At 43.3% G+C, this 25,176-nt stretch overlaps 1 protein-coding gene across 6 annotated transcripts in view; it reads left to right on the plus strand.

Moving 5' to 3' along the window:
• The window catches only part of LOC111952068 (muscarinic acetylcholine receptor M3), a 115,659-nt gene extending 91,440 nt beyond the window's left edge, over nt 1–24,219 (plus strand). For 2 of the 6 annotated variants that reach the window (XM_023970529.2, XM_070434972.1), the window contains exon 3: nt 20,224–24,219. In XM_023970529.2, the coding sequence (XP_023826297.1) occupies nt 20,240–22,114 (1,875 nt within the window). In that variant the 5' untranslated portion in view covers nt 20,224–20,239 and the 3' untranslated portion in view covers nt 22,115–24,219. Of the gene's footprint in view, nt 1–4,325; nt 4,548–20,223 lie in introns of those variants that run through there. The other 4 variants (XM_023970530.2, XM_023970527.2, XM_023970528.2 and 1 more) reach the window with 4 other exon arrangements.
• The last annotated feature ends 957 nt before the right edge of the window (nt 24,220–25,176 follow it).

A 25,176-nucleotide genomic window follows, 5' to 3' on the forward strand; every position in this document is an offset into this window, starting at 1 on the left:
CGTTTCGGGAAAGTCATATTCCTGGTAGGAACGATGATGAGTTGACGTTAATCGTATATTCAGTAGTTCCTCCCGACTGTATGTAATGAAACCTAAGATTACCTGGGGTACCGATGTAAGAAATAACACGTAAAAAAACAAAATACTGCATATTTTCCAAGGAACGCGAAGCGAGGCGGCCATCTCTTTTCGGCGCCGGAAGTTAGACAAGTTAGACAACATCTCCTCTGTTAGCCAGGTCCTGGCTGCATGAAGAGTTGACTGTGTACATTTTTCATATAGCTTATGCTGTGATTGGCGCAAAATAGTGTGGGGTAACAAAATGATCCCTCAAGTCCCCAAAGCCTGAAGGCTCGTCCATCAAGTAGTGTTCACTGAAGCCCAATCTGTGTGTGCAGTGCTGTGCCAAGCATAGCAGGGGCATTTCACATTACCGTTACCTTGGCCTTAAGATTTACACCTGAGAGATAACTGTGACCTCACAAGGGGGGAAGACCCCCAACACGGCCAGAACCTCTTGATGATTACAGTTTATGATGCACAGAGGCCATTGAAGCCATGTTGTGCTCCCGAGTGGCGCAGCAGTCTAAGGCACTGCATCTCAGTGCAAGAGGCGTCACTGTAGTCCCTGGTTCAAATCCAGGCTGCATCACATCGGGCCGTGATTGGGAGTCCCGTAGGGCGGCACACAATTGGCTCCGGCATAGTCCAGGTTTGGCCGAGGTATGCCGTCATTGTAAATAAGAATTTGTTCTTAACTGACTTGCCTAGAAGTTAAATGAATAAAACGTTTTTTTTAAGTATAGTAACTTATAGCCCATAGGTGAGCCTGACTCATCAATAGGTATTGGAAGCTGTAGAAGAATAGAAGAAGAATGAATGAGCATCTGATTTATCTGCTGTGCTTTACTGAGCTGGACGAGGATGATGCTGATTAACTTCAATTAGAATGTATCAAGCGCAGCACTCGCTGCGTCTATATTGCATTCCTCTAGTGGAATGTAATGTTTTGGACTGAGTGAGGGTTGATTTTCCCAGTGGGATTCATTTAATGCTAACTTTCGGTTTTGGGTTGTTTTCCCATGGTGTATATTTATTTTTGCTGCCGTTGCAAAAACTCAGCTGATCAGTATGTTGTCTGGCACAGTGAGTGTTGCAGTAAAAATTCAGTGAGTTGATGAGCCGAGATGAAAGTTGTGTTCACTGACCATCAAAAAGCAGGATGGAATAGTGCTGTACTCTATGCAATCTTGTTTTAGGATGGAATTATAATTTGAAAGGTTTTAATTCCTTTCAAATGACTCACTGTAACCCCCAATGATTACAGTGTACAGTAGCAGGGAAGCCAAGTCAAGGGCGTGAGCAACCTTTCTAAAGACATTTTTGCCCTATTTTTCCTCATGAGTTTCTTCCCCATCCTATTCTAGTTGTCGCTGCTTAGGGTACATTTATAAAGGAAGTTAAGGCTGAATTATTCATTTGATGGTATGAATAGACAAGAACACTGCCATTGAAAAAGACAGCAGCAAACTATCTTAACTTCCTAAGTGGTCTTCTCGCTATCTCTCTCTGTCTCACCCTCTCTCACTGTCTCATTCTGTCCCTTGCTCCCTTAGAATCTCTCTCTGTTTGTCTCTTTATAAGTTTCCCCTTTCCTTTGATATTAAACAAAGAGACTGAATATAGGTTTCAAACCTCTCTGATATTACTGTGGAGATTGATTCGGGTCGCATGCTGTCTGTTGGAGGAAAGAAGGGCTGGCTGTGTAAAGTAGCATTGATTAGATGTGACTGACCAGTGATTGCTTTAATCAGGCCTCTGATCCAGCTGTAGGTTATGCCCAGTTCAATCTGTCCCCTCACTGTACCACAGCTGTAGGTTATGCCCAGTTCAATCTGTCCCCTCACTGTACCACAGCTGGTAGGTTAATGCCCAGGTTCAATCTGTCCTCACTGTACCACAGCTGTTAGGTATGCCCAGTTCAATCTGTCCCTCACTGTACCACAGCTGTAGGTTATGCCCAGTTCAATCTGCCCCCTCACTGTACCACAGCTTATTTATGCCCAGTTCAATCTGTCCCCCTCACTGTACCACAGCTGTAGGTTATGCCAGTTCAATCTGTCCCCTCACTGTACCACAGCTGTAGTTATCCCAGTTCAATCTGTCCCTCACTGTACCACAGCTGTAGGTTATGCCAGTTCAATCTGTCCCCTCACTGTACCACAGCTGTAGGTTATGCCCAGTTCAATCTGTCCCTCTCTGTACCACAGCTGTAGGTTATGCCCAGTTCAATCTGTCCCCTCTACTGTACCACAGCTGTAGGTTATGCCAGTTCAATCTGTCCCTCTCTGTACCACAGCTGTAGGTTATGCCCAGTTCAATCTGTCCCCTCTCTGTACCACAGCTGTAGGTTATGCCCAGTTCAATCTGTCCCCTCACTGTACTACATTCTTTATTCGTTGTCCATTGGCTCCTCAGTACTCCAATATTATGACTGTCCTCCTTACCTCGCTCCTTAAACAACCCGTCAGGGCAAGACCGATAAAGAGGGATAGTAGTGTTCTCTCACAGCTTTGTATATACAATGTATCTGGACGTAGCAGGGTTTATCATTTGGGGAGGGTGTTTAGTTTACATTCCCCAACTGCTGTTTGTCTGGGCTTTTTATAGTACAGAGGACAACCTTGGTGTCACTCTTCCTGACTGTCTGGCCGTTATAAATATCAGGTTCCGTTTGAGGGATGAGCAATGAGTCTGAAAGCTATTAGGTGTAAAGAACATGGAGGGTAAGGTCACCTTCATAACGCTGGCCTCAGCAGACACACCAGTAATGATCTGCCTAGCTAGGAGATATGGTGATAAAACATATGCATTCTTAATTTGACTTGATTTACCCTATGCTGTTGATTTTGAGCAGCTGTTGTAGTGAATTGGGTGAGGCTTGATACATCTATGTTGTGCTTTCAGTATTTCAAAAACGGGAGGTGCAAATTATGCAGTCCTAGTTATGACCTTAGACATTTTTCATGATCACCTAGCAGATCCTGTGTCAGCAGGAAGTGATGTCTCCGAGCAGTCCAAACGAGAATCATATTTCTCAAGGGGACAAAGATCAAGAATGCTCATGATGCCATGAATCTAAAACAGCTTGTTTTACATAGTCATTTCCATCATTTAGAGTGGTTATTGGACAGCCCTGATAGAATAGGGCAGTTGGGTATTGGAGATGGGAATCTGAAACGTGTGGAATATGACTGGTAACTTTGAAATGGAAACCACTTGAATGTAACATTTCCTTCCATGAGCCATTATGGTGGCCCTTGCGGACCCTTGGAAATGGTGTCGATTAGAGTACATTGTGGACATTACATAAAAAACACAATGACTGAAGTATTTATAGTTTTATCTCTCCTGGGATTCATTGGGTATTGCATCTAGTCTCTCCCAGGAAATGAAAAGAGAAAGACGGAGAAAAAACTCAGAGAAGTAATGTCCGATGTTTGCTCGGTGTTCACTCACTAGTCTCAGCACTGGATTGTTTACTTGACAGATCGATACAGATTGGTGGTTTTTACAGAGGACCCTGTCATGATTGACAGGACCTTTCCGATGAACCTGCCCCTCATCCACAACGGACTTGAGAGGAAACACAGGTTCCTCCCAGTTAGTTCTGGGACAGGTGCAATGGACGTGCATCAGATTCTCTCTGAAATGTAAAGGTTGATTCGACATAAGGTGAAGGAACTTCAAAACTCAGAACTTCAAATCTCAGAAAGCTCTGCAAGCTCTTAAGTCTGAAAAGTCAGACATCTCTTGTCTAATTTTAACTCCAGAGAAGAGAGGACAAAAACAAGCATCTCACCTGCTTTTTTTACTATAATGCTCAAAATTGAAATGAGATTGTTGTAACAAATTGACGACCTTGAGGTTTTTCATAAATGTTCCTTTTCTAAACTCAGCGAGATGATGATTGTGATGCATTGTGGAACTTGCTACCACACCATTGTCACCATTGGCCTGGTCATATTTCTAGCTAAACAACTCACAGCTAATTAACATTTACCTCATTCAGAGTGGCAGTCACAACAAATCATTGAAATATATCACATAAACTATGCAAACAGGGGAGGGGACATTTATGTACGTTTCTGACAGATCCCGGATGTGGGTTTAAAATCAATTCTAAGTACATAATACACCTAAGGTCAAGTGAATAGCCATGTCTCTTCTTCGATCAGCTGAGTGTTTCAATGGCCACTGTAAAGGGGTTACTGATTAACTAAATACCTTGAGCTCTGTTTAGAATGATGTAATCGCGCTAGCACTGTCGCCGCTGTGCACACATCAAGAAAAACATATGCTGGCTGCTCATTGATATATGTCAGTTCCATGGTAATACAGATTTTATTTGTCAAGTGTGTTTCCTGGACTCGTTGGTGATGCTGGATTAAATGTGACTTCTACCTCTGTCCGCCCGGATGTTTAGCTTTAGCACTTTGATGTCAGTTGGGTAAGAAACAGAAGGTACAAGGGCAGTATTCATGAAGGTGAATGGGGACATTATTTGAAAGCACTGATGTCATTTAACCTAGTTATGATAATGTGCTACATAGAAATTTCCAGAATTTTCTAATTATTTAAATGCCCTCAGGTAAAAAGTCATCATTGCTATTTTTTTTAACTGCAATAATTGCTGAATTGTAGAAAATGTAGGACCTGATTACTAAAGCAATCTCATGAAAAAGTTTGCCCATTTAAACAAATACCTAGAAGGAACTTTGAAGTGAGCTGCGTACTCAAGAGTTCAGGAAGAAAGGAATGACGTTTTCCTGTGTATTTGGTTTCTCTGAGAGACCGCTCGCCCTTGCTTTGTGCTCCTTGATTCAGATTGGTTACTAGCATTTCTTGGTGGTATTGATTCTCTCTGCAAAAAGGGTTTGCCCACCCCAGCAGTTTGGTCCAAAGCAGGGGAAACTAATTGACTTGTTTTGACTCAGATGTTTTCATGTGCCTTTAGGATAGACCTGAGGAGAGAAGTATAACTTATTATCAGTGACTTTAGAAAGGACTTAAAGAAACAGTGTGTGTGGGTAGTGATGAATTAGAGGAATTATGATAGATAAAGAAAATCCAAAACACATGAAGTGTGCAATTTAAAAATAAAAAAATGTGTCTACAAAATGATCACAATTAAATCTTATGTTTATTGATTGATGTTATTCAAGCAGCATAGTAGTGTTATTTTCCTAGGTAACCTTATTTTCTCTGAAGATATCCCAAATAACTGGAAGCAATCTGCTGCCTTGGTCATCTGATCAAAGGTTGGAGGCTGGAGGTTGAATCAATTTGCCACAACACCAATTGAACTCTTATCTTGACGATTGTTGTGTTGAAACACTTCTGTCTTTGATTTGGTATGACGATTTTCATCAAAGCTAAAGTCTAATTATACGGACTCTGTTGAGTAATTGTCGGCCTCATTACCAAAATGTTATTGTTTGTTGCTTATTTTAAGTTGCTGTGTTTATACCAATTACGACCTCCATGCAAGACTTGATATGCCATCATCATGCTTCATGTCCTCCTGTTTGTGTGAGAAATTATTTGTCACACTTGATTCACTAAACTCTTGGAGCTTTCCACGCCCCTGTTGACATTGGAGCTAGATTAGAAGATATACAAAGGACTGTTGTTGCTCTCAGTACATCATAGTGTTGGTTCTTGGGCGTATCCAATATCTGTACAAACACTTCACAAAACAAGCATTTGGAATAAATGAACCCAATACAAATACTGTGGAGTAGAGCTCATCTTAAACACTCATATTTCACAGTTTGCGTGTTCACTAGGAGATCATATCAGTGTGGTCATGGATGACGAATTGGTGCAAGGAACTTTCATTCCAGGCGGAGGTCACTCTGGGACATGGGTGGGGAAGCAGAGAATAACCGTATAATGGCTTTGATCTTCCCGCCAGGGGATTTAGCGTTTCTCCCACACTCTCCAGACACTCATCAGTACATAATGCATGAGACAGAGATAAAACATGGAGAAGTAAAAGATAAGTCATAATCAGACTTTTATTTTTATTTTGGGAGGCGGTACAAAATGGCTACTGCTCTCGACTCCTTGGTGCTGCAGGGATTGCCAAACAGCCTGAGCATTTACAGTCTACCATGTCTACCTACTGATCTCGTCATTGAGTAATAAACTCACTCTGAAGGCTGTTTAAATAAGTTTAAGGGCCACCTTGATCGGTTGTGACGTCTGAAAACATTGACTCAAGAGGGGCTCTTAAGGAGAAAACGGTGCTGTTGATAAAGAGGGAAGCGGTTTAGGGCAGACTTCCAGAGAACCTTCAACCTGTGCCAGACTACTGGGGGCATACAAGTCATTTATTTTACTAGGGTTGGAGACCAACTTTTACGCTTTTGGATCAACTACCGTGAAGGGGAAAAAACACATTGGGTACAGTATGAGGGGTCTGGCGGGCCACTGACTATGTGGTTGTGGTGTTGTAGCCTACAGCAATTCTGAAATGGTATTTAACCATTAGAAAATTGTCACAGAGGTGAGTGTAACGTATATGACAGTATTAAATAAATAAAGGGTGTTAAAAAGTTATGACTACAAGCTCAACCTGCGGGCTTCCTGGCTAAACTGTATGTTTTTATAGATGGTGTGAGAGCCGCCTCATTTTACGTACATTACCTCTGACCAGACACTACGTTACTATAAGCACTGAGATGAAAATACATAGATTTTACTCTTACAGAACATGTCTCTGGGTTTTGGTCTGCTGTGTGGTTCTCCTCACACTATGTGGCTATGTATTAGGCTACTGCTCATATTGTATATTAGCAGTACCACTGACCCAGTAGAGATGAAGACCTTTCCCTCTCATCATGGCGCCATCCTCGTAATGTCTTCATAGCAGGACCGTACGGTCTCTATTCCTCCACTTATACTCCCAGCACGCCAAGGCACCAACCAACCCTTATTGTTCTGTACGCTAGTAATGAGAGTTGCTAAATGGAAAATGAGCTCAGGCCTTGTTCCTGATGCTAACTAACAAGAGACTCTCTACTGGCTATTCCCCTATCGCTGTCGGGAACAGTGACAGACAGAACACGCAACACTGTGTCTGGCAGTTCTGGCAGGGTAGCAATCGGTAAGCATGGTTAATCTATCACTCGCCTGTCCCCAATGGCATTCAAGGCCCATTAGCTTGTGAGCACCCAATGAAACATACAGTTGTAAGTGATAAAACAACTTGCTGTGCTGCAGGACTGCTAGGCAATTGGATGTGTATAAATGTTAACGCTTTTGTTCGGGTTTCAACTGTAGGTTTGGAGAAAGGCATGAAATTGAATTTTGAAATAAGTCTTTACCCTGGGTGGTAATCTATAAGAAATGTTCTCTCTCACCCACAGACCTTTCTATTTGGCTCTTAATCCTTTGTTTTTAGTGATTTTGTAATGTATAGCCTCTTATGGTGTTTCCTTCAATCTGTGACTTCTATGTGAGTTCATGGTATCACTGCATGCATTCATACTTTATTTGTTTTGAACATTAAATTAAAGAACAGCTACTATAAATAAGATCACACCCGTTTCAAAACATCTAAAGAGCACATATTAATATTGTAAGAGGTAAACAAACAAACAAACAAAAGTGAAAGCAGCAGTGTTGACTATGTACTCAAAGTAAGAGAGAAACAAGTAATTCAAGGACACTAAGCTGTCTCGCTCTGTGATCCACAGTAAACTGCAGGGATCCTGCAAGCCAAGTCTCTGCCAATACAGAGATGACTTTCACCTGTTTTTTTCTACTATGAGGCCTTACTGAGTGTCCAATACATAGTCTGGACAGAATTGTACCTCAGTACTCTTCCCAAGTGGTCCCTTTGGATACTTGGCATGTGTGAATAGGATTGGAATGCGACAGACCGTCTGGTACACTGCATGCGTGCTTGTGTGTGTGCAGGGGGAGGGAGGGTATAAGCTGGGAATTGCCAGGGACCTCACGATACGATACTATCACGATACTTAGGGGCCGATGCGATATGTATTGCGATTATCACAATTCTATATGTATTTCGATTCGATACTGTCAGGACCCGGTGCGAGAAACAGTCACTAATAATCATCAGAACCCAGAAGATGAGGCAGACACAGCAGTACTAGAGATGGTGGTTTAATTAAAGAACAAAATCTTCAGGCAAAGAAACTAAATCCACAATGTCCAAAAATAAAGCCAAGAGGCACAAAATGGAAATCCTCCAAAATACAAAAGAAACTCCACAAAGTGGTAAAAAACAGCAGGGAAAAACAAACCTCAAAAGACTACTCAAATAATATACAAGAACTAAATCAGAGAACCTCTGGAAAATCCAACAAGAGAAATATCTGTATAAAACAAGGCTTGGGCTGGGGCTGGGTGCTAACTTACAAACACTGAGCAAGGAACTGAGGAACACACAGGGTATAAATACTAACAAGGGAATGACCTACAGGTGCAAACAATAATTAGAGCAAGAAAAACAAAAGGTACAAAAAAGGTGCAATGGGGACATCTAGTGACCAAAACCCGAACAGTCTTGGCCAAAACCTGACAGATACTGTGATTTTATTGTGATTCGATGTTCCAAACATATTGCTCACCATATTTCTGCTGCAGAGGGACAAGAGAGAGCCATGAGAAAGTTAGTTTTGATCAGTCATGGAAATAAAAGTGTCGAAACAAATTTGCTCCCTATTTAAAAAGAAGATGGAGAACAAGCTATGAAGGAAAAATACTGGAGTTTTGGTGCAGGTACAGCCAACTAGCGCAAAAATAATATTGCGATATTGTCAAAACGATACAATACGATATAGATTTTTTTCCCCACATCACTACTGGAAGCATACTTTTTGTGTGGCATGGTGACAAAATTGGGGCCATGCTCATTATGAAAAGGTCAACTGAAATAAGAGATTGATTCATGGGTAGACAGATGTGACCAGCAGGCACCTTTACAGAAGGTAATCATATAGGGCTATATTTGGCTGTTCAGGAGGAAGCAGTGATGGAGATGATACAACATGACACACCCTGGCCAACTGCAGCCGTGTGTGTGTAGATGAGAAAATGTATCTTAGTTACATTTTACAACTTTAAAGTTTAGGTTAACACTTTATTTTAAGCATAACCCTGTCATAACAGCTGACATAACTCATCATAACCTGTCATAACATTGTCAATACACTGTTATGGCACTTATTTAGACACGTTGTGACATATTGTGATATTTTATTGCCTCGGTATGACACCTACATAAGAGTGTCAAAACCCACAAAATCTGGTTTGTCCATTCCGTTGAAGATAGTTTATTAAATACTATACAGTAACCCTATAATAGGCCAAGTTATAAAAAACCTTTATCCGTTTTTTTTATGTCAATTTTTTAAAATTACGATAAAATTTGATCAAGTATCGTGATTATTATTAATAATAATAATCATATTTATTAATATTTGGGGGTTGCTATATTTGTCCTATTTTGTGAATAATTGTAAACGTAAACAAACAAACAGGCAAATATCAGTAGCGGATTTAGCTCCACGGCCGACAGAGGAAAGTGGTCAACTATAAACAATAATCAGTCTTATATAACAACATGATGTTTCTAAACTGGCTTCCTACGGTCACTGGCATCTTTATTTTCATGGGAATCGCATATAATGAGTCCAAACTTTTCACAGAATCTGGAGAAAATATATGTAAAGAGTTTTGCTGCTCCCAAAGGTGATATATTTTTTTATAAAACATTGGTGATAGGATACTGATTACTTAGGCTACTGTGCACCTCCTCCGGCAAAATGTATGTCATAACCAACTGCCTTCCCACCCACCTTGAAGACGAGGCTAAACTTCTCTGCTGTTTTGATCACTTATCTACCACATTGTGGCAGCGTGAAGCACACCCGTGCACATGCGCAGATACTCCGTGTGACTGTGTGAGGGAAAAGTGTTGCGTCGCACTCATCTAAATATCTACGTGATGTTTGTTGCAACGTCATCTCGCTGAGTCTACCTTTAGCGTCAGCCTAAAATAGATCCCCATACAGTAAGTCCTAAAAACAACAACTAGTGTAGTCCAATAGCCATCTCTTAACATTCTGTATGAGCCTTACTTAAAACCTTTAGAAATAGTTGTATTGTATTCCAGCCAAGTTGCCATGGACAACTCCCTCCGGTCAATTGAGCTATGATAGATGGATTATTTTTGCCAGGACTCTCTCTGTGTCCTCTGCTGTGTTTGAGCGAGGGTGAACAATGGTACGTGTAGAGGGAGAGATGGGGGAGAGAGATAAAGTATACAGTAAAGCACTTGAAGACATGGTGTCCATCCCGTCACAGAGAAAAGGGGTGGCTGTCCTAGCCCCTAAAGAGGGATCCGTACCTCTCTTTGCACATAAACACAACAAGGTGTTGTTGAGATGAGTTACACTCTCTGTACAAGGAGGTGATCACTCGTGAGTTTCTCAAGCAAATTCCAAGCTCACATTTAAAGAAACCTTTCCCTGTGCTAAGGGGTGTTTACATTGGAGGGAGTGTGTTTTTTCCCTCCTTCGAGTCCCTCTTCAATAGGCGACTGGCCACACTGCCTTTTAAGGATGGATCGTGATAGTGTATCGTTGGAATGAAAACGTGTATAGAATCTCATGCTTTATTGTGAGAGGGGTATGACTGTACACTTTGAGATAATATCTTAACAAATGATTATCTTTAGTAATTGATAGTGCACAGAGAGCATTTCAGAAATGAGTTAGAACACGCATCAAGAGGTAGGCTATAATCTAGCTAGACCATACTATACTTTACTCTACACTCAAAAGGGTTATTCGGTTGTCCCCGTAGGAGAACCCTTTTTGGTTTCAGGTAAAACCCTTTTTGGTTCCAGATAGAACCCAAAATGGTTCAACTTGGAACCAAATGGTTCTACCTGGAAACATCAAGGGTTCTTCAAAGGGTTTTCTTATAGGGACATAATATTGATTGATATAATTAATAGTTGTTTTTTCCTCCCCTAGATAGCAAGCGTAAAGTTTTCCTCCCCTAGATAGCAAGCTTAAAGGGATACTTCGGGATTTTGACAATGAGGACCTTTATCTTCCCCGAGTCAGATTAACTCGTGGATACAATTTTTGTCTCTGTGTGCAGTTTGAAGGAAGTTGCTATGCAATTGCTAACTCTCGTTAGCGCAATGACTGGAAGTATATGGGTATCTGCTAACATACTACAGACCCATAGACCTATCAGATACCCATAGACCTATGGCTCGCAAAACTACCTCTAACTTCCTTCATTTTGGACACAGGGACATAAAAATGGTATCCACGAGTTCATCTGACTCTGTAGTAGTAGATAAATGATGATCCCTTTAAGGTCTGGTCTAGAAGACTGTGTGTGCTGTACTGTCAGAGTGAAGGTCCTAGCCTTGTGTTTGATAGATTCCTGACTGAGCCTGGCGCGGGAGGCTTTGTGGATTCCACCAGACTCTTTAGGGAGGCTGTCAGGAACTGTGAAAATCCCATGATCCTTTGGCAGCTGCTAGAAACGGGACAACATCCTTTTCGTTTTTTCATCTCATTGAGCTCTAGTCGACTCAAATGTTCCTGTTTATAAGTAATGATTCCAATGTAAGCATTCCAGAGGGAGACATTGTTGTAGTACTTTGAGTCTCTACTAAAGATGCCACAATAAAAAGTCCTTTCCTTACTGCCTATCATAATAAAAGAGCACAAACAAAGTTAGCCAGACTTTATGGTGGACTGTTTCTTGGTATCAAGGACCTGCAAGGGTACAGGTAACTGCCAAAATAATGGGAACATTTAAGTAAATGAGGGATACAAAGTATATTGAAAGCAGGTACTTCCACACAGGTGTGGTTCCTGAGCTATTTAAGCAATTAGCATCCCATGTTTAGGGTCATGTATGAAATGTTGGCTCCTATGGCTAGAAGAAGAGATCTCAGTGACTTTGAAAAAGGGGTCTCAAAGGAGCATAGGGAGTTTAAAGGGTGTGTGTGTGTGTGTGTGTGTGTGTGTGTCTCAGTCACCAGATCTCAACCCAACTGAACACTTATGGGAGATTCCGGAGTGGCGCCTGAGACAGCGTTTTCCACCATCATGAACAAAACACCCAATTATGGAATTTCTCCAGTTACAGACATTTGTAGAATCTATGCCAAGGTGCATTGAAGCTGTTCTGTCTTCTCGTTGTGGCTCAATGCCCTATTAAGACACTTTATGTTGGTGTTTCCTATAAGACCTGCCCTGATGCTAAACTGGAACTGTAGACTTCTGGATTCTCCTAAAATAAACCTATTCTGCTTGGGTTTATCACAAGAAACAGCACAGATAAAGTCATCCTGTCGTATTTTGGGAAAAAGTGTGTTTAGCCTTACGAACTCAAATACCTTTGTATACAGTATGTTTTGAATATATTGTTAATCAGCTAATTTAACAGCTAATCTCAGTGAATGTGTTGACTGTTCCAAGAACGAATATGTTCTATGCACAAGTCACAACTTCAGTATACTAGACAGTATTGTATATAAAGATAAATACTGTCTATTCAGTCATTGAAGTCAAAGCATTGCCTCATAAGGATTGAAACATCCAATGTATAAGAAATGTGGGTCATTCCATGGTATTGTGTTTGTTAGACAGGATCAGACGTATTGTTCAATAAAACAGGTTCGATGACTCCACAGCAGACAGACACAGTGACCACAATCTGCTCACAAGATCTCGTTTCACCCTCGAATATATCCCACTGACTGAATTTACTATTCATTTTGGCAGGACAAAACAATTACGTTTGTCTTGTAATTCTACATGCTCCAGTTTGGGTGTGTATAAGTCTGGCCATTGGTTCTGTGTAAAGCCAAGCTCCCATGATCACTGCCATGCTGGTAAATATCTATTACGTGCTCCAGAATTCATTGGTAGTTCATTCATTGGGACTGAAGGGATTTTATAAGCATAATCCAGTGCACATTTTCCCAGATCACCATTAGTGCTTATTCACACTGGCAGGATTCACTCTGCCCACACTGCCCACTCAGCTTTGCATTATCATGGCTCACACTGTCTAGACCATCCAGTATTTGGTATTGTATGTGCATATGTGGGCATGGTATAGTCATGGTTGAAATTCAAGGCAATTTCAATCAAGGTTTATTAAATAAACTGCTATGTACTTTAGTGTAATTTTATGTCGTGTCCGGTTCATGGTTTGAAATGGTGCCATAACTTCTCTCTGCAGCACACTGTAACAGTGTTTCCCCTATATTCATTTAGCAAAAAATATGATGAATTTTTATTATATATATGCATTTCTGCCGAGATGCGCTTTTAAATGGATAGTCGTTGGCCACTGACTGGAAGTATGGGAACAGCTAGCAAAAGGGCTGCTGTTAATCACCCATACACGCAGGTGTTATGCATTGGTGGTGCAAGGTGAATTCCCCCAAAGTGCTTTAGTCATTACCATATCTCTTTTATTTTTTTCATATTTCTGCGGGTTTCTTTTACTGTGTTGATGAAATGGTCCAGATTTGTCCATTTTGGCCGTCAAAATGGATTCCTGGCTTTTGACATATGGGATTGATGTGTCTCACCATGCAGTGACAAATGCTTCAAAATGTCAAAGAACAGGTCGTGTAAGGATGGGGAAAACGAGTATTGATCACCTATGTCTCCAAAAATACCTGGAGACAGTTTTTATAAAGCAGCTCGATAGCCGAAGCTAGGCCTATGTATTTAAAGGGGCAATCTCCAATTGGTACATCAATTTTGGGCTTTTAAATAATACCCATTGATTATTGAAGGTTATAAACTGGGTGGTTTGAGCCCTGATTGCTGATTGGTTGACAGCCATGGTATATCAGACCGTATACCACGGATATGACAAAACATTTATTTGAACTGCTCTAATTACGTTGGTAACCAGTTTATAATAGCAATAAGGCACCTCGGGGGTTTCTGGTATATGGCCAATATACCACGGCTAAGGGCTGTGTCCAGGCACTCAGCGTTACGTCGTGCATAAGAACAGCCCTTAGCCGTAGTATATTGGCCATATACCACACCTCCTCGGGCCTTATTGCTTAAATATAACTTACAAATGCCTCATGAGCTTAGTTCAACTGTTGTTCTACAACAGAACCCCAAAACATAAGCTTGTTTTACTCCACACTGTATTCCGTCAAAAAATTGTAAAACTATCATTTTGATCTCATGGATGGTCAGATCTTGTATCCATAGCTCTGTCTATGAATTGGACAGTAGTTACATTTCTCCAGTCCTATCCCTCAGCTATTCACCAAAAACAGTGGTGGGGTGTCCAGAACTGCATATTGGCCCTTTAATGAGTCTTTAAGGAGTAAAAATAGCCATCCTGCTTGAGCACTTCACCAAAGCTGAGCAGAATTCTAACTGACCATGACAGAAAACAAGGTAATCGTTTGCCTCTAGTGCTTGTCTGCCAAATGCTTGATAAAGTACATTTCAGTGGAAAATACTGTATTCTCCTCTTCCCAGCCATTTAATTCTTTGGTGTGGTGGTTGTCACGTGTCAGGTTAAAGTAGGAGTAACCTGGTATTCTGGCATTTTGGCTTATTCCCTCTGGACTTAGATCAACCACATCCTGTGGGCCTGGTACAGTAGCCCCAGGGAGTCATAATCCTCTCTCTCTCTCTCTCTTTAATGAGAAGTTGAAGATGAACTTGTCCTTATGTTCAATCAGTAATCCTTACAGAGACGCATTTCCTCTCTCAGGTATTTTGCCAATTTAAAGATGTTTAGCCCTCATTAGTGACACCTTTACATTCAGTGGAATTTAATTCGTAAAGAATTATTTGCGTTGTGAAGACTTTCTTTGTTTTTTATCATAAAGTGGAGGAACTTGGTGTGTGTGTGAATGAGAGAGTGTGTGTGATGTGAGTGTGTGGGTGTAAGAGTGAGTGGGCAGGTATGGTTTCTTTTAAAACCTGTTTCAATGTAGGCCCACTGGGCACAAACATCTATTCTACGTTGGTTCAACGTCATTTTTTTGAAATGACGTAGAAACAATGTTGATTCAACCAGTGTGAGCCCAGTGGGTGCCTACATGTGTGTGTGTGTGTTTCTGAGCGTGTCACTCTTCTTTCCCTTGCCACAGATGGCTGAGTGCAGCTTGGGGCACATGGGGTAAAGCAGCAGTGCATTGTGGGACGGTGGGGGTACTGTCAGGGCACAGGTGTGAGGCATCAAAGGTGGTGCTCTAGGGGGATGTAGCTGAGGGTGCCAGGTGTGCCCACTGGTGCCAGGTCTACTCTGGTGTTCCTCACCTAGTCTGGCCCAGGGTAGCAGCTGAGGCCAACATACAAAGCCTTCAACAGAGACATCAGATAAAGTTATATACAGAATTCAACAAACTCAAACTGAGATTTAGAAATGTAATGGGTACCATTTTAGTATGGCATGAAAACAGTTAATATTTAAACTTGTGAACTATTTCCATCACTCTCCCAGAAAATATAATTGGACGATTTCTTAATGAAATTGCATTCATCAGGTTGTCTGCCTGCCAAAGGAAGAACTCTCCTCAATGGTTTCATATCCAGTGGGCCATCACAGCAGCAGAATCCAATAACTAATTAGCAAACATCCTGGGGAAAATAAACCGCTCTCTGAGCTTTCAGACAGCGAGACGGGGAGATTCAGAGCCAAAGAACTGGGAGTGGGAATGCTCCATCCATCCGTTTTCCCCTCTTCAAGCCCGTACTTGGTTTGCCCAAGAGATCCAGATGTAGACATTGTTGTGTGAGTGTGAGCACATAATGTGATGGAGTGCAGAGTGCTCTAGCTAGCTTATAACTTCATTCTCACTTTGGATTCAGTCCTTGGCATTGTGTTCTGTGACGTTGTTAGCCTCTTCTCTGCTCTCCTCTCTCCCCTCTAGCCCCCTTGTCTCAGCTCACTTTCTTTCCAAAAATTACAGCAGGCAAAACGTTTGTTGTAGTCAACTTAAGTTTGGAGGCTGGAGGCTTTCTTTGACTCTAAATACAGTAAGATGGCGCCGGAGAGAATGGCTGCCGTTTCATGGGCTCTTAACCTACCATGCTGTTTTGTTCATTTTTTTGCATTTTTTGTAACATATTTTGTAAATAATGTTGCTGCTACCGTCTCTAATGACCGAAAAGAGCTTCTGGAAATCAGAACAGGGATTACTCACCTTGAACTGGACGAAGAATTTCTCTTTAATGAGTCGGACGAGAGGGATTTACTCCAGACACCCGAACATGCCCTCATCTCTATCGTTTGCAGGAGAAAGAGACGGAAAAGATATCGTGGAAAGAGATCGGGGTGCCTTGTGAGGATCCGTTGAGTGGTTAATCTGCCCTTGCCATCCAAACTACTGGCCAACGTACAATCACCGGAAAATGAATTGGACGAGCTAAAAGCATGTATATCCTACCAACGGGACATTAAAAACTGTAATATTTCATAGAGTTGTGGCTGAACGACGACATGAATAACATACAGCTGGCGGGTTACACACTGCATCGGGCAGGATAGAACAGCAGCCTCTGGTAAAACAAGGGGTGGCGATCTATGTATATTTGTAAACAACAGCTGGTGCACAATATCTAAGGAAGTCTCAAGGTTTTGCTCGCCTGAGGTAGAGTATCTCATGATAAGCTATAGACCACACTATCTACCTAGAGAGTTTTCATCTGTATTTTTCGTAGCTGCGTACATACCACCACAGACCGATGCTGGCACTAAGACTACACTAATTAGCTGTATATGGCCATAAGCAAACAGGAAAACGCTCATCCAGGCGGTGCTCCTAGTGGCCGGGAACTTTAATGCAGGGAAACTTAAATCCGTTTTACATCATCTCTATCAGCATGTTAAATGGGAAAAAAGGGGGAAAAAACTCTAGACCACCTTCACTACACACACAGAGCTCTCCCTCGCCCTCCATTTGGCAAATCTGACCATAAGTCTATCCTCCTGATTCCTGCTTACAAGCAAAAATTAGAGCATGAAGCACCAGTGACTCGGTCAATAAAAAAGTGGTCAGATGAAGCAGATGCTAAACTGCAGGACTATTTTGCTAGCACAGACTGGAATATGTTCCGGGATTCTTCCGATGGCATTGAGAAGAAAACCACATCAGTCACTGGCTTTATCAATAAGTGCATCGATGATGTTGTCCCCACAGTGACTGTACGTACATACCCCAACCAGAAGCCATGGATTACAGGCAACATCCTCACGGAGCTAAAGGGTAAGGCTGCCACTTTCAGGGAGCGGGACTCTAACCCGCAAGCTTAGACGAAATCCCGCTATGCCCTCCGACGAACCATCAAACATGCAAAGCGTCAATACAGGACTAAGATCGAATTGTACTACACCAGCTCTGACGCTCGTCAGATGTGGCAGGGCTTGCAAACTATTAAAGACTACAAAGGGAAGCACAGCCGAGAGCTGCCCAGTGACACGAGCCTACCAGACGAACTCATTTACTTCTATGCTCGCTTCGAGGCAAATAACACTGAAACATGCATGAGAGCACCAGCTGTTCCGGAAGACTGTGTGATCATGCTCTCCGCAGCCGATGTGAGTAAGACCTTTAAACAGGTCAACATTCACAAGGCCACAGGGCCAGATGGATTACCAGAATGTGTACTCTGAGCATGCGCTGACCAACTGGCAAGTGTCTTCACTGACATTTTCAACCTCTCCCTGTCTGAGTCTGTAATACCAACATGTTTCAAGCATACCACCATAGACCCTGTGCCCAAGAACACTAAGGTAACCTGCCTAAATTACTACTGACCCGTAGCACTCACATCTGTAGACATGAAGTGCTTTGAAAGGCTGGTCATGGCTCACATCAACACCATTATCCCAGAAACCCAAGACCCACTCCAATTTGCATACCACCCCAACAGATCCACAGATGATGCAATCTCTATTGCACATCACACTGCCCTTTCACACCTGGACAAAAGCAACACCTATGTGAGAATGCTATTCATTGACTACAGCTCAGCGTTTAACACCATAGTGCCCTCAAAGCTCATCAATAAGCTAAGGACCCTGGGACTCAACATTTCCCTCTGCATCTGGATCCTGGACTTCCTGACGGGCCGCCCTCAGGTGGTTATGGTAGGTAACAACACATCCGCAACGCTGATCCTTAACACGGAGGCCCCTTGGTGGTGTGTGCTCAGTCCCCTACTGTACTCCCTGTTCACTCATGACTGCACAGCCAGGCACGACTCCAACACCATCATTAAGTTTGCCAATGACACAGCAGTGGTAGGCCTGATCACCAACAACGACGAGACAGCCTATAGGGAGGAGGTCAGAGACCTGGCCGTGTGGTGCCAGGACAACAACCTCTCCCTCAACGTGATCAAGACTAAGGATATGATTGTGGACTACAGGAAAAGGAGGACCGATCATGCCTCCATTCTCATTGACGAGGCTGTAGTGGAGCAGGTTGAGAGCCTCAAGTTCCTTGGTGTCCACATCACCAACAAACTAACATGGTCCAAGCACACCAAGACAGTCGTGAAGAGGTCACGACTAAACCTATTCCCCCTCAGGAGAGTGAAAAGATTTGTTTCAAGATTTTGTCCTCAGATCCTCAAAAGGTTCTATAGCTGCACCATCGAGAACATCCTGACTGGTTGCATCACTGCCTGGTATGGCAACTGCTCGGCCTCCGACCGTAAGGCACTACAGCGGGTAGTGCGAACGACCCAGTACGTCACTGGGGCCAAGCTTCCTGCTATCCAGGACCTCTATACCAGGCGGTGTCAGAGGAAGGCCCTAAAAATGGTCAAAGACTCCAGCCACCCTAGTCATAGACTGTTCTCTCTGCTACCGCACGGCAAGTGGTACCGGAGCGCCAAGTCTAAGTCCAAGAGGCTTCTAAACAGCTTCTACCCCCAATCCATAAGACTACTGTACATCTAATCAAATGGCTACCCAGACTACTTGCATTGCCCCCCCCCCCTCTTTTACCCTGCTGCTACTCTCTGTTATTATCTATGCATAAGTCACTTTAATAACTTTTCCTACATGTATATATTACCTCAATTACCTCGACTAAATGGTGCCCCAGCACATTGACTCTGTACAGGTACCCCCTGTATATAGCCTTGCTATTGTTATTTTCCTGCTGCTCTTTAAATATTTGTTACTTTATTTCTTATTTTTTTAGGTATTTTTCTTAAAACTGCATTGTTTGTTAAGGGCTTGTAAGTAAGCATTTCACTGTAATGTCTACACCTGTTGTGTTCGCTGCATGTGACAAATAAAATTTGAGTTGACTTAAAATTATCTTGTTTTTTTCATTATCCCTGTAAAGGTCAAATTAGAATCATCTTTTCATATCTCTTGAAATAGAGTTTCAATATTTCCCTCTATAATTCTGTAGTGTTTATCTGTATTATGCGTTCGCGTTGGTGTAATAATGTGTGTGCACATGTTTGTGTTATTCTGTCTGGGCAGGGGAGGTATCTCTTCTAACACTCACTGGCCATGGTTGTCCTTGGGCGAGAGAGCCTGTAATGTTCTGTTCTCTATCCTATCAGTGAGATTAACAGACAGGCCATGAATGGTGGTCGGAAAGGACTGTGATGTACTGTATTTTACTGAGACACAGGAGCTGAATTGAAATAAAGGCTACCACCTGTATGCTAAGTCACACCAGCAGTCTGACAGAAGATGTGTCCAAGCCTTGGTGTTGTTTACAGCGTTACTGTAATTCTGTTTTTAAAGATGCTCCTTGCAATCAGATTGAGGCTGTGGATGTATCACACGATGGCATGTCGTGCTGCGCAATTTGGCAATCTGGCAATTTGCAAGATCAGAGGACTATGTTTTTGTAATGGACACTCCTACAAAACCTTCACGGTGACTTTAATCTTCAAAAGCTAAATTGCTTGTGTAGCGTTGACTGGGTAAAAAATTGCAAAGGTTAAACACAAAACGTATGACTAGAAATTGTTTACAAACAATATCGTTTGACTAGAAAAGTGAGTAATCTCTTTAACAGCCAGTCCACCTACAGTAAATGTGAAAAACTGTTCTGTTAGCCTCACCTGCTGTATATTGTACTGTTCTCAGTATATTGTAGTAATCTATCTCTCTCTGTGTTCTCCCCAGAATATGCCAGGACTTCATGATGAGCTCCAACAGCACAGACCCTGGCCTCTACCTGACCATCAGCTCCCCAGGAATGGGCATCATCTACCCAGACACCAACACTCTCCACAGGGACCCCTGGCCAGAGCTAACCAGCCCGGATTACAAGGACTCCTTCCTCAGTGGCCTCTTCAACCTCACAGGCTCGCTCAATGAGACGGTGACCTCTCTGACCTACGACCCTCTGGGGGGTCACACAGTGTGGCAGGTGGTCCTTATTGTCTTCCTCACTGGCCTCCTGTCCCTGGTCACCATCATTGGCAACATCCTGGTGGTGGTATCCTTCAAGGTCAACCGCCAGCTCAAGACTGTCAACAACTACTTCCTGCTCAGCTTGGCCGTGGCTGACCTCATCATCGGGGTCATCTCCATGAACCTTTACACCACCTACATCATCATGGGCCAGTGGGCCCTGGGCAACTGGGCCTGTGACCTGTGGCTGGCTATTGACTATGTGGCCAGTAATGCATCCGTCATGAACCTGCTGGTCATCAGCTTTGACCGTTACTTCTCCATCACCCGGCCCCTCACCTACCGTGCCAAGCGGACCACACGGCGGGCTGTTCTGATGATTGGCCTGGCCTGGTTCGTGTCCCTGGTCCTTTGGGCCCCAGCCATCCTGTTCTGGCAGTACTTTGTGGGGGAGCGCACAGTGCCCCCTGATAAGTGCTACATCCAGTTCCTCTCAGAGCCCATCATTACATTCTGCACGGCCATGGCTGCCTTCTACCTGCCTGTCACTATTATGAGTGTGCTCTACTGGCGTATCTATAGGGAGACACAGAACCGCGCGCAGGAGCTGGCTGGCCTGCAGGGCTCAGGGAGCCGAGGCAGGGGAGGGGAGAGGGCTCACTTCGTCCACCACCAGGCTGGTAGTGCCAGGAGCTGCAGCAGCTACGAGCTGACCCAGTCCTCCCAGAGAAAGAGCCCCGGCAGGGCGCTGGCCGCACGCTTCCACTGCTGGCCCATGATGCGCTCCTGGAGGCCTGGCAGCACCCGGCCCGGGGAAGGGGACGCTGACCACAGCAGCAGCGACAGCTGGAACAACAACAATGCCAGGCTGTCAGTGGACCACTCAGGCTCGTCTGAGGACGAGGAGGGAAACAGTAGAGGGATGATGCCTCAGGACCACGCCATCTTCTCCATAGTCCTCAACCTGCCGGGGATGAAGGCAGCCGTCAACTCCCACCTCACCTCCTGCGAGGACCTGGACCTAGCCTCAGAAGAGGACCCCCTGAAGGGGGAGGAGGACAGCCGGGACGGCCTCTCTACCACCACCACTACTACCACCCCTGATGGGGCCAACACAGACAACAGCAGCTACCACCAACGCTTCCCCTCCCGGATATCCAAAGTCCAGTCCATGCCTGCCCTCCAGGCCACCAGAGTGGGGCCGCTCTCTGGCTCCTCTGCCACCAGCACCAAATCACCCTCGGCGCCCATCTCCTTCAAAGACGCAGCTCTAGCCAAGAGATTCGCCTCCAGGGCACGGACGCAGATCACCAAGCGCAAGCGCATGTCTCTGGTGAAGGAGAAGAAGGCGGCACAGACCCTCAGCGCCATCCTGTTTGCCTTCATCATCACATGGACACCCTACAACATCATGGTGCTAGTCAACACCTTCTGTAATGGCTGCATCCCCGAGGCTCTGTGGGCGCTGGGCTACTGGCTGTGCTACGTCAACAGCACCGTCAACCCCATGTGCTACGCTCTGTGCAACAAGACCTTCCGCACCACCTTCAAGATGATACTGCTCTGTCGCTGGGACCAGCGCAAGCGGCGGAGGAAGCAGCAGTTCCAGGAACGGCAGTCCGTAGTGTTCCACAGGAGAATTCCTAAAGACTCAACGTAGCGGGATATAGACCCAGTGGGAATCTGGTGATGATGATGATGATGATGATGATGATGTTAATGATGATGACTCTGGGATCTGACAGGACAGTGGATGGATGAGGCATCCTAAAGGTTCTGTCTGTGGTTTTTAACTGCACAGAGATTCCCAGGGAGGCGGCCATGTTGTTGCTATGGTGTCTGATGTTCTCTGTGGAGCCACGACCTCCACAGTGACACATTCCTCTGTTTCTTCAAGAGAGCGCCCGTGGTGAAAGCTTCCTCTAGATTGTTCCAGTTCTCAGCATTTCAGAGAAGTGCAGCTGAAAGGACTGACAGTGAAAACAAATAGAACAAGGGCTTAAAATGCAATGAGGGGACAATTCAAAGTGCAATTGATACCTAGGGAGATAATATGATATAATATGTGTTATGGATTTGGGGTTTTCCATTTCTTACCATTTCCTTCTCAGTGGTAGAGCTGTATCGTACAGAGCAGTTGGGGTTTTCTAAGTAAACTGTACATCTGTTATATCGCATTGAAAGCCAAGGCCAAAACATTGTGCGTCAATAGACTGCATCATATTGATTTTGAGCTCCCTTTTGGCTAACTGAGCTAGATTTTTTTGTTATTTTTTACTCTGACTTCTGTACATTGCCTTCAACTTGGTTATAGCTTTCTTGTGTCTTATAAAATGAGAGAATTTAAAACAAAACGGTGTCCAATTTGTGACAACCGGTGTTTCAAAGTTGATGGTTATTTTTGTGTAATAAATTGGTCTATAGATTTTCGTCTATAGATTGTGAGCCAGTCTGAAAATATTTCTGAGTACCTCAGTGAGCTGGTATTGTGTTCAATGTGTGTTGTGGTTTACATGCTGGAGACAGTAAGTGCATCAATTAATTCAATTGTTGTTAATGTACCAGAGGTTTTTGAATAATGGTAATATGATATTTCTAACTTGATACCTAATGATTAATTGTACGCTAAAGAGATCGGTCATTATGAATTGTAAGGTTTTGATTATTGGATAGTATTTGAAAAGGTTTCTCCATTTCTTCTCACTGGCTGTCCAAATGTAATTCCCTAAGTAAAAGATTGGTCTGTGGTCTCTAGATGAAGTCTCTAGCTCCTAGAGGATTTGGCAGTGCCACAGCAGCATCTGCTGGATGAATAGAATTCTACACTCTAGTAACTTCCAGCTTACTTCCATCAGGGAAATGCTGTTGTGGGTCCATAAGACAGTGGGAGATTCAGTTTTGGATCAAAGTCTGTCCTCCACTCCTCCGTCCTCCTCTCCTCGGTGACACGGAAACCGAAAAGAGTTTCAATTCAGAGGATGCTCAGCTGCATCCTTACACGGAAGAGTTTTGAAATCTGCCACACCCCCTTTGAAACAGCAGTTGTTTTCTCAGAGGAGAAAAGCATGCACACATTTAAAAAAGGATGTGTTACTTATCCTTTTATCTATAAAATGTCTAGTTCAACTCGCTACATGTTTAACACTTTACACTGGTATTTTGGGATTCCACCCCTGTAAACATAATTTGCATGATGATGCGTTAGAGAGAGGATAGTCTCATTTCATATAAGCGTCATGTTTCCACATTCTCTTCTTGCCTCCTCGCCTCAATTCTCTATGAGCTTTTTCTAAAGGAAGTGAGGAGAGGACGGAAGAGAGGAATCTAGGAAATCCAACGGAGATTCTCCCATAGAATCCCATAGCTGAGAATAGCTATGAAACTTAAAAGAAAATGTTTAGACTAGCTTAGCCCTGCTACATATAGCATATGGATGGTTAGACTAGCTTAGGCCTGCTACAAATGGCATATGGATGGTTAGACTAGCTTAGCCCTGCTACATATGGCATATGGATGGTTAGCCTAGCTTAGGCCTGCTACAAATGGCATATGGATGGTTAGACTAGCTTAGGCCTGCTACAAATGGCATATGGATGGTTAGACTAGCTTAGCCCTGCTACATATGGCATATGGATGGTTAGACTAGCTTAGCCCTGCTACATATGGCATATGGATGGTTAGACTAGCTTAGCCCTGCTACATATGGCATATGGATGGTTAGACTAGCTTAGCCCTGCTACATATGGCATATGGATGGTTAGACTAGCTTAGCCTGCTCAATGGCATATGGATGGTTAGACTAGCTTTGCCCTGCTACATATGGCATATGGATGGTTAGACTAGCTTAGCCCTGCTACATATGGCATATGGATGGTTAGACTAGCTTAGCCCTGCTACATATGGCATATGGATGGTTAGACTAGACTTAGCCTGCTACATATGGCATATGGATGGTTAGACTAGCTTAGCCCTGCTACATATGGCATATGGATGGTTAGACTAGCTTAGCCCGCTACATATGGCATATGGATGGTTAGACTAGCTTAGGCCTGCTACAAATGGCATATGGATGGTTAGACTAGCTTAGCCCTGCTACATATGGCATATGGATGGTTAGACTAGCTTAGCCCTGCTACATATGGCATATGGATGGTTAGACTAGCTTAGCCCTGCTACATATGGCATATGGATGGTTAGACTAGCTTAGCCTGCTACAATGGCATATGGATGGTTAGACTAGCTTGCCTGCTACATATGGCATATGGATGGTTAGACTAGCTTAGCCCCTGCTACATAATGGCATATGGATGGTTAGACTAGCTTAGCCCTGCTACATTATGGCATATGGATGGTTAGACTAGCTTAGCCCTGCTACATATGGCAATATATGGATGGTTAGACTAGCTTAGCCCTGCTACATATGGCATATGGAGCTGGAAAGTGGTGCTCTTTTCATCTTACGTCACAAAGCCAGTGATTTCCAAAATTGAACATTTCCGTCAATTGTACAACAAGTTATTTGACCGTGCAAACAGTGTGATTTAAGGTGATTTGTCTACATGTTTTTAATAATACCCAGTGCTAAAACAATGGAATAGCTCCATTTTAAAATGTATTGTCAAAATATGTGATGCACCATGCTTCAGGCCTGAACCGGATGAATACCGTTCTAAAAAGAAAATATGAACAACCCGGCTTTTTTTTGTGTATGGATTTTGCTGT

This window comes from Salvelinus sp. IW2-2015, linkage group LG25 (assembly GCF_002910315.2).
Source record: "Salvelinus sp. IW2-2015 linkage group LG25, ASM291031v2, whole genome shotgun sequence".
In the NCBI taxonomy this organism is placed as follows: Eukaryota; Metazoa; Chordata; class Actinopteri; order Salmoniformes; family Salmonidae; genus Salvelinus; species Salvelinus sp. IW2-2015.